Genomic DNA, 9,759 nt, shown 5'->3' with positions numbered 1-9,759 from the left:
TCACTCCCCAGGCATCTGCAGGGCCCCCTCCTCAGCCCCTTCAAGTCTTTACCCAGATGTCACTCTTAACCCCACCCCGTATGAAAATGCACCCCTTTTGCAGCGTCCTCACCCCTTTTCCCTGAACTGATTTCTCCAGCGTACCCAACACTATCTGGAGTATCATATGAGAGCTTTATTATCTTCCTGAGAACATAAACTTCCTGAGATCAGAGGATTTGATTTTTTTTTTTTTTTTTTTTTTTTTTTTTTTTTTTGTCTTCTTAGGGCTGCACCCACAGCATATGGAAGTTCCTGGGCTAGGGGTCAAATCGGAGCTGTAGCCGCCGGCCTACCCCACAGCCCCAGCAACACTAGATCTGAGCCATCTCTGCAACCCACACCGCAGCTCACGGCAACGCCACATCCTTAACCCATTGAGCAAGGCCAGGGATCAAACTCACCCCTCGTGGATACTCGTCAGGTTCATTACCACTGAGGCATGACAGGAACTCCCATAGGATTTTATTTAGTGAGTATCCCAGTGTCTGACACTGTGCTGGATGTGTAGTATTGTGATCAGCGCATTTTTGTTAAATGAATGCGGAGTGAACTGTCTCAGTGCTGTAGTTGGACTTTCCATTACTTTAGGCTACACGCAAATGTTCTTGGCATCCTGCCGCCTGGTAAGGTCCTCAGGTTTACCTCTCTGCTCCGTCCTTAGGGTCCAATGCTTGCTCTAAAATGATGCTCACTCCAGATGGAGCATGTGATCTTAATGCCCATCCTGGCTCCTGGACATTATCATCTGCAGGTCCCCTCAGGTCCCAGAATCCCCAGAGGTGAGAAGAGACCACACATCAGGGCCCCACTTAAGGCTGCAGTGGCAGACAAAGGAAACGGCACACCACTCGGCTTTGTGGGATGTGATTCATTCAGACGTGGTTATACCAGGAAGACCAAGGCTGGACTGAAGGGGGCCCCTGGTCAGGATGGAATGAGCCACTCTGAAAGCCTTGGAGAGGGAGTGTATTTGGCCTCGAACCTCACCTTGGCTGCCCGGGATTTTGCTAGACCCCAAAGAGGGAGACAAAAGGAGGAGTTGTTTCCCAATGTTCATGAGAAGAGATAGAGCCCTCATCTGAGGCAGTGGCCTGGTGCTCCCCTAGTTTGAGGAAGACTGCTTAGTCTTTGGGGACCCCAATCTGAAGGAGAATGTGTAACCGTGGAGCCATCTCTAATCCGAGGAAGAAAAACAGCCTAGTCTGAGGGAGGAGGTAGAGTCTTTGGGGTCCCGGCCTGAAGAAAGAGGACTAGCCTTGGGGAGCCTCGTCGTCCGATGGAGGATGTTCACCCTGGTTTTTGACTTTTCTTACCAGAAACTTCCAGGCCCCTAGAGATGCCCTAGGAAGGGGGAGCCAGGGCGCCATCTAGCGGAACAAGCAGGGGGCTGGGGGGATATGAGCGTGGACTGGGTGGGAGGGAAGGGGTGAGCGGGATGAAGGCGGAGAGGAAGGGTCGGGGGTAAAGGGTTGGCGGGAGGGAAAGGGGTGCGGGGGAGGTTGTTCGGGGAGGGGGATGCCTCAAGAGAGCGCCGCGGTGCCCAGGGCGACCATCAGCAGGGGCAGAGCGAGGCGGAGGCCGGGCGCCGCGCCCGAGTGGCACTTGGCGTCCAGGACGGCGCGTTGGCTGGTGCTGCAGACGGGCCGGCGGGCCAGCCGGTGGCTGGGGAGCGCCGGGAACGCCTCGTTCCCGCACAGGTCGCGGGTGCCGCAGCCGCGCACGCTCACGTTCCGGCCGCCTGCGGAGACACGGGTGGATACGGGGACGTGAGGATGCGCGCGGGCAGGTGACCCACTGCCCGAGCGCGCCTGGCACACGCGCCTGGCGCCTGGCACCAGCCCCGCGTCGCCGTCTCCAGACCCTGGGGGTTCCTCTAACCAAGCAGGTTTCCCTGAAACTCCCTCTAGCCCTATGGGGTCACTTTCCTAAAACACTCTGTCACCTGGAAAGGGGAACATGGGAGCCGGCCAGCCTCAGAGGGAGTGTCACAAATCCATGTCCTTCGGGAAAAACTCACTGGGAATGTTCCGATTCTTGAGGTGGGGCCGGTCATGGTCAGCATGTGGAAGTTCCCAGGCCAGGGACTGAACCTGAGCCACGACAGTAGCCAGAACCACAGAAGTGACAATGCTGGATCCTTAACCTGCTGAGCCCCTAGGGAACTCCCCTAGAAAAAAAAATTTTTTTTAAGCTTTATTGAAGTATAGTTGATTTACAAGTTGCAGAAAATTTTAAATTACACCTGTGAACACTGTGTTTCTTTTGGACAGCACACATCTAGAAGTGTAATGGATTCTCTTAACTATCACAACAGTCTTGGGGGTAAGAGACCATAATTGCCCCCTTTCTCAGACGGGGAAATCCAGGCACAGAGAGACAAAGTCTCAATCCCCAGATCACTTGTCTCATAAGTGGCAGATCCAGGATTGGAACTCGGCAGCCTGGCCCAAGTCCCACTGTGGGCCCTCTACTCCACCACCTTGCTCATGAACGCACTTTATCCTCACAAAACCCTGTGAGATGTGCTCCCACCATCCCCATTTATCAGAGGAGAAAACTGAGGCTCGAAGACATGAAGTTGCTTGTCTTGGGCCACATAGACTCAGTGATGGAGATGGACCCCAAACCCAGGCCTGCCTCCACCCAACAGCAGGGCATCAGGCTCACTTCTGCACATGGGCACGCATGCACACTTACCTTCTTCAGACACCAGGTCCAGCTGGACACACTCGGTCTCCTCGCTGGGACACTGCATGTAGAAGGAGTGGTTGCAGGGCCCCGAGAGGCCCTCGGGACATGCAGGACACAGGAACTTGCTCAGGGTGCTTGAGGCCGGCAGAGTGGCTATAGAGGGGAGAGTGACCAAGAGCTGGTCAGGACCTCCCAGGGCCCTTTGTGCCCTCATTGGCTCTACTACAGGAGAACAACCTTCATGAGCTTTCCCACGGAGATGGGCAGCCTGGTTGGGAAATGGAGCTGGAGGGCCTGCCCTCCTCAACCCAGGACAAACTTCCCTCCAGAGTCACCCCACCACCTCCTCAGCCACCCATCTGACTGCTCTCTGGCAGCATCATACCCAGAGGGGTGGGCGCCTGGCAGTTGCCTTGGCAACAGGTGGTGTTGACCCAGAAACCAAAGCCAATGCTGTAGGTCAGGGCAGAGATGGAGTTGTCAGATGGGCAGTCCTCGGAGGCCATGCAGGAACCATTTCTCCAGGCGACAGAGTTACCTTCACCTGAGGCTGGAGAGGTATGAAGAGAAGCAGTCACAAGCCACCACCCAACGGAGTCCCCCAGTCCCTCTGGGTGCTCACTCTGCCTGAGATGCCCCTACTGCATGTGACGCTATTGCTCATCAGATGCATAAATTCAGAAAGTCGAGTTCCCGTCGTGGCGCAGTGGTTAACGAATCCGACTAGGAACCATGAGGTTGCGGGTTCGATCCCTGCCCTTGCTCAGTGGGTTAACGATCTGGCGTTGCCGTGAGCTGTGGTGTAGGTTGCAGACGCGGCTCGGATCCCACGTTGCTGTGGCTCTGGCATAGGCCGGTGGCTACAGCTCCGATTGGACCCCTAGCCTGGGAACCTCCATATGCCGCGGGAGTGGCCCAGGAAATAGCAACAATAACAACAACAACAACAGCAAAAAAAAAAAGAAAAAAAAAAAAAGAAAAGAAAGTCTTCCTCCTGGTGCCTTCTCCTCTGACGGTTCCAATGAACAGGTGGCTTGGTACCTGTGATGTCTCCCCAGTCTCTCTCTGAGTCCCACATGGGCTTAGCCAGAAACTTCTCTGGGACCCTGAAAACGCCCAGCACTTGGTCTGGTACATTATCGTCAGTGTTCCTCGCTATATCGCTGGAGTTCCTCTTTCTCCCATTCATGTACATCTTGGAATTCATACCAGAGAAGAGCGGATTTCTAGTTTAATTCCTCTTCCCATTTACAGAAGAGTCCAGTCTTTCCCTTTATGGGGCAGCCGACAGGGAACTTGGGGGCTCCCTCTCCCGAATGTTGCAATAGATGCCAAGTTGGCTGCAACTGTATCTCTCAGCCCACATGCTTTTTTTGCAACACGACGACCACTCTCCCATCAAGAGGTGGCATCTATTGGAGTTCCCTTGGTGACTCAGTGGGTTATGAACCCGACTGTTATCCATGAGGATGCAGGTTCAATCCCTGGCCTTGCTCAGTGGATTAAGGATCTGGTGTTGCTGTGAGCTGTGGTGTGGGTCTCAGACGAGGCTTGGATCCTGAGCTGCTGCGGCTGTGGTGTGGACCAGCAGCTGTAGCTCTGATTTGATCTCTAGTCTGGGGACTTCCATATGCCACTGTTTAAAAAAAAAATGAACTTTTTTTTTTTGGCCATGCCAAAAGTTCTGGGGCCAGGGATTGAATCCACGCACAGCATTAACCCAAGCCACAGCAGCGATAACACCAGATCCTTAACCCATTTAGTCACCAGGGAATTCCTAAAATTTACTTAACTTTTTTTTTTTTTTTTTTTTTTTTTTGCTTTTTAGCACCTCTTGATGGCACCTGCTGTATATGGAGGTTCCCAGGCTAGGGGTCTAATCAGAGCTACAGCTGCCGGCCTACACCACAGCCACAGCAATGCAGGATCCAAGTCCCATCTGTGACTTATACCACAGCTCACGGCAATGCCAGATCCCTGACCCACTGAACGAGGCCAGGGATCGAACCTGCATCCTCACAGACACTATGTCAGGTTCTTAACCTGCTGAGCCACAACAGAACTCCCTAGTATCAGATTTTAAACTCATAGCCCCCATTGCAACCAGCCTCTGTTCTCCATGGCCAGGGAAGGGCTACCATGACTGGAGTCAAGGCAGCAAACTCGGGAGGGCAAGCAGAGGTCTCCATGTGTCTCAGGCCACATTTCTTTTTTCATTTTTTTTTTTTTAAGGGCCGCACCTGCAGCATATGGAAGTTCCTAAGCTATGGGTCTAATCAGAGCTATACCTGCTGGCCTATGCCACAGCCACAGCCACAGCAACATGGGATCCGAGCCATGTCTGCGACCTTCACCACAGCTCATGGCAACGCCAGATCCTTAACCCACTGAGCGAGGCCAGGGATCGAACCCGCATCCTCATGGATCCTCATCAGGTTCATTAACCGCTGAGCCATGAAGGGAACTTCCTCGGGCCCCATTTCTGCCTCTCCTCCCCAGTCCTTTCCGCAGGGGCACTTACCTGTGATGCCCGCTGTCTGAAGGCAGTGGGTCCTTTCTTCTGGGAAGGGGAGAGGGCTGCAGTGGTAAAGCTCTGAGCAGGTGAAACAGGTGGTGACCTTAGCCTTGGTGTGGGTTGCAGGTGCACGGGGACCTGAGGCGAGAGGAAGATGAGCTGGCTGGAAGACAACGCGTGCGTGCCGGCGTGCCCAGGTGAGTGCGTGTACGTTTCTGAGCCCATGGCTAACTGCCTGTGACCGTGTTTTGTGTATGCACTTCTGTGATGATGCAGTTTGTGTGCACGAGCATACGGGCCTGTTTCTCTGTGTGCACACATGATTGTGTGCGCCTACATTGCACTCTGAGTGTTGTGGATTTTTCTGAGGAAGGAAAAATGTGGGTGTGTCCGCTTCCACGGCCCCTGTGTGTAGGTATCTCTGTGCATATCTGTGGGAACAGAGCCCATGTTTATGTGTGGGTGTGAAGAAGGCTGGTTTTGGAGGTCTGTGTTTCCAGCAAGGCCTAGGATGCTTGGAGATATAGGTCAGCGCATAGATGTGAATTTTGCGAATGTTAGTAAACTGTTTCAGGATGTCTGTATGTATTCTGTACCTTTGTGTGTTTGTGTGTTTGTACCTGAGTCTTTCCCGGTCCATGAGTTTCGATCTGATAACCACTTCGTCCCCACATGGATATATTATATGTCCGCAAGGATTGTATACACAAAAATCCCATGTCTGGGAGTTCCCATTGTGGCCTAGCGGTAAGGAACCCGACTAATATCCATGAGGATGTGGGTTTGATCCCTGGCCCAGCTCTTGGGTTAAAGATCCGGCATTGCTGTGAGCTGCCATGTAAGTCGTAGACATGGCTCAGATCTGGTGTGGCTGTGGCAGTGGTGTAGGCCAGCAGCTGCAGCTCTGATTCGATCTCTAGCCTGGGAACCTCCATATGCTGCAGGTGTGGCCCTAAAAGGACAAAACAAACAAACAAAAAACCCACGTCCCATCTTCCGGTTGTTAGTAATCCTGCGATGCCCTTTTCCTTTTCCATGTTGTACATTTTAGCTCCCACGTCTGCCTTTTCTCTCCCTTTGTCATGATCAGCCATTCTATCCTCTGCTTAGTTTGGAAAAAGAAACCTCCTATCAGCTGGTAATCTGAGGCAGTGAAGATGAGAATGTTCCCACACTGCCTAAGATTCAGCAAACAGATCCGCTCCTGCATCCCAGAACTGGCCTTGCTGTGCGGGTTCTAACAAGCGCATCTCTAGGTCCCTGGAACCGAAGGATGCTGCTCTATCCAGTTTTGAAAATTGCCTTTGCTCCTCTGAAGGGTCTGTGCTTCTATTCAGTTGTCTCACTTAAAAAGCTGTTGCCCTGATAAATACTATATCAATTAGCACCTGTCTCTTCTGGAAGACAGGTTATGGTCAATGTTCTTTGTTAAGCTGAAGGAAGACTGTTGGCAAATCTGTCTTCTTTCACAAGCAAGGAAGTGAAGAAAAGAAAGGCTGCCAGGTTTCTTATTTCAACCAAGTTTAGATCTCTAACCTCATTTACACAACAGGATGTTTGTGTTTAGAAATACTTGCTCCTCTGTAGGTGTGTTTTGGGTGATGAGACCTAAATGTAGGTGTCTGTTGATGTGTGGATATGTGCCCATGGGATTTTCTGCTTCCAGGTGTCAGGTGGTGTGAGTGTGTGTGTGTGTGCGCGCGCCTCTGCGCTCGCTCATGTGGGTAATTGAACCCCCAGGAGCGGGATGAGAGGAAGGGACCCATAGGACTGGGAAGGGCAGGTGGGATTAAGGGTGGGCAGAGAGGGTGGGGTCTCAGGAAGTCCAGGCTCGAAGCACCTGACTGGGTGGGAGGAGCCACATAGTTGCATTCAGGCTTGGCAGTGAGATGAAATCCACACGCTTCCGGGCCCAGGGTGGTGTTTGCTTGCAGATGGCAGAACTCCAGGGTAGCACAGCCCTTCAGGACCTGGGGAACCCCTGCAGAAACAAGGGGACGCTGCAGGGAGAGACTCTGAGCTTGAGCCTTCCCACTTTTTTGTTTGTTTGTTTGTTTTTTGCTTTTTTTTTAGGGCTGCACCCATGGCATATGGAGGTTCCCAGGCTAGGGGTTCTATCAGAGCTGTAGCCACTGGCCTACACCAGAGCCCCAGTCAATCTGTTTTTTGCTATTACTATGTATCAGCATTCCCAAACAATGGCAGTGATAAAATACCTCTGTCCCTGAGTGGACCACCCCCATCATTCTTGCTCCTCCCACCCCCACCTTCCCAGCACATCACTGCTTAGAGCAGAAAGACCCCTCAGAGAATCTAGTCCACCAGACTGTCAGGAGCAGAAGCCCAGGCGACTTCTCTCTTTCACTTTGCTGGCTTCATAGTCTATTCACTGATCAGTGTGGTTCTATTCTAAGCTTTCTGCTCAAAAAGTCTCTGCTCCAACCCTTTGCAAACCCATAGTGATGATTTAAAAATACATCTGTAGGAGTTCCCATCGTGACTCAGTGCTTAACGAACCCGACTAGTATTCATGAGGACGTGGGTTTGATCCCTGGCACCACTCAGTGGGTTAATGATCCTGCGTTGCTGTTGCTGTGGCTGTGGTGTAGGCTGGCAGCTACAGCTCTGATTCAACCCCTGGCCTGGGAATCTCCATATGCCATGGGTGCGGCCCTAAAAAACACAAAAGAAAAAAAAAAATGCATCTGCAAATTCTTTGAGACCAAGAGGTGGTGGCCTATACCTCCTCTCCATGACACCAAATGGACTTTTGTGATCTTTCAACCAACAAAGTATGGCAGAATAACAAGGTGTGATTTCTTAGTCTAGGTCATAAAAAACCATGTAGCTGCCCCTTTGTTTGCTGGAATACTCGCTCTTATAATCAGTTGCCGTAAAGATGGTGGCAGCCATGATATGAGGAAGCCCAGTTTGACCAAAGAGGAGAAGCCACATGGAGAGAGAGAGAGCGACCAAGTAGCCCCAGCCACTGCCTTATTTGCTGCACTATTCGGTATTAGAGTCTCCAGCCACCAAATAAAGAGCCCTGAGGCAGCCATGCTGTGAGGAAGCCCATTCTAACCAATGTAGAGAGAACACCTGGAAAAGCCCGGAGTCTACATGGATGAGATGCTCATCAAGCCCCTAGCTGCTCTCAGCCCTGCAGTTCCAGCTCCAGCCACCCTCTGACTGCAACTATATGAGTCCCACAATGGTCCAATGGAGCTTTTCCTGAATTTCCAACCTACAGAAATCATAAGAGTTAATAAAATGACTGTTGTTGTTTTAAGTCACTACAGGCAAGAGTGATGCGTTAAAAAGCCATAGATAACCAGAACACATCTGCAAATAAACCTCAACACTTATTTTTGTGCAGGTGGGAGGGAGGCTGGCCGTGCAAGGGACTTCCTGAAGGGGACGCTTACCTCCATGCCGTGTCCCGTTGGGGGTGAGACACATAGTCTGGTTCCCGGTGCAGTTCATGACCGAAATGGAGTCACACGGGGCCGTCTTATCCCCAGAACAGTAGCGACACTTCACCCCATTGGGCTGAGCTTCGGGTTCTGCCTCTGGTGGGAGTGGGTGTCGTGAGGGTGGGGTGGAGCAGAAGAAGACCCCCACTCAGCCCCCCTGCCCCACCAGCCCTCTGTTCTTGCTGCCTCTGTCCACCACAGCCAGGCATTTTCCTCAAAAGTGGGACCAGCCTGGTGTCAGATGCCACCTTCTGGCCCTTGAAGATGTCTTCTGAGGAGAAGTGATCTGGCCTCACCACGCTACTTTGTCCTAAACAAACCTTCAGGCTGAATTCCAAGGGTTTGTCCATTCATTCCACAAGCATTTCTCTCTTTTTTTTTTCTTTCCCCACAAGTATTTCTTGAGCACCTACTATATGCCAGGCCCTGTTCTGGAGACACAGTTCTGACCACACAGACAAAAGCTCTCCCTCAAAGACCTTGAGTTCCAAAAGCGATGAAAAAGCGATCCTTGTCACTGTAGGTTCTGAGGGGCTGTGGTCTTCTACAAAAGAGTGGGACTGTGGCTTCCGGGTCCTCTACCACCTTATTAATTTCAGAGCTTCCTTAGAGATCCGAAACATTTAAGAGGAAGCTGTTTACGCATATTTTTGCTGCATCCAAACTAAGCCATAGATCTTTTTAATGTGGGTTTATACTGAAATGTTGGCAGATACAGAAAAGTAGCATCAAGAACTGTGCTGGCTAATAGGTGGCTGCTATCTGCACACAGCTACTAAGTACTTAAACTGTGGCCGATTCCCTCTGGGAGGTATTGTGAGTATAAAACACACCCTAGGAGTTCCCGTTGTGGCTTAGTGGTTAACAGATCTGACTAGGAACCACAGATCTGAGTAGGAACCACGAGGTTGCACGTTCGATCCCTGGCCTGGCTCAGTGGGTTAAGGATCCCAGCGTTGCCGTGAGCTGTGGTGTAGATTGCAGACATGGCTCGGATCCCGCGTTGCTGTGGTGTAGGCTGGCGGCTACAGCTCCGAT

At 51.7% G+C, this 9,759-nt stretch overlaps 1 protein-coding gene across 2 annotated transcripts in view; it reads right to left on the bottom strand.

Annotated features, from left to right (window-relative positions):
- Positions 1-895: 895 nt before the first annotated feature.
- Positions 896-9,759, bottom strand: part of LOC106507601 (uncharacterized) — a 27,238-nt gene continuing 18,374 nt past the window's right edge. The window contains exons 2-8 of one of the 2 annotated variants that reach the window (XR_014806285.1): positions 8,674-8,817; positions 7,089-7,229; positions 5,255-5,386; positions 3,119-3,283; positions 2,740-2,886; positions 2,060-2,209; positions 1,607-1,780 (exon numbers count right to left, since the gene is read on the bottom strand). Coding sequence is in view for 1 of the 2 variants with exons in the window: in XM_084961089.1 (XP_084817215.1) it covers positions 1,563-1,780; positions 2,740-2,886; positions 3,119-3,283; positions 5,255-5,386; positions 7,089-7,229; positions 8,674-8,817 (947 nt within the window). In the remaining variant the exon portion in view is untranslated. Of the gene's footprint in view, positions 1,781-2,059; positions 2,210-2,739; positions 2,887-3,118; positions 3,284-5,254; positions 5,387-7,088; positions 7,230-8,673; positions 8,818-9,759 lie in introns of both variants that reach the window. The other variant, XM_084961089.1, reaches the window with a different exon arrangement.

This window comes from Sus scrofa, chromosome 6 (genome assembly GCF_054392235.1).
Source record: "Sus scrofa isolate SSC_HxYL_T2T_F1_AM1 chromosome 6, Sscrofa_HxYL_maternal_Yorkshire_Landrace_v2.0, whole genome shotgun sequence".
NCBI lineage: Eukaryota > Metazoa > Chordata > Mammalia > Artiodactyla > Suidae > Sus > Sus scrofa.
Note: the sequence above shows the minus strand (reverse complement) of the source record. Positions and strands in the feature narration are given on the sequence as shown.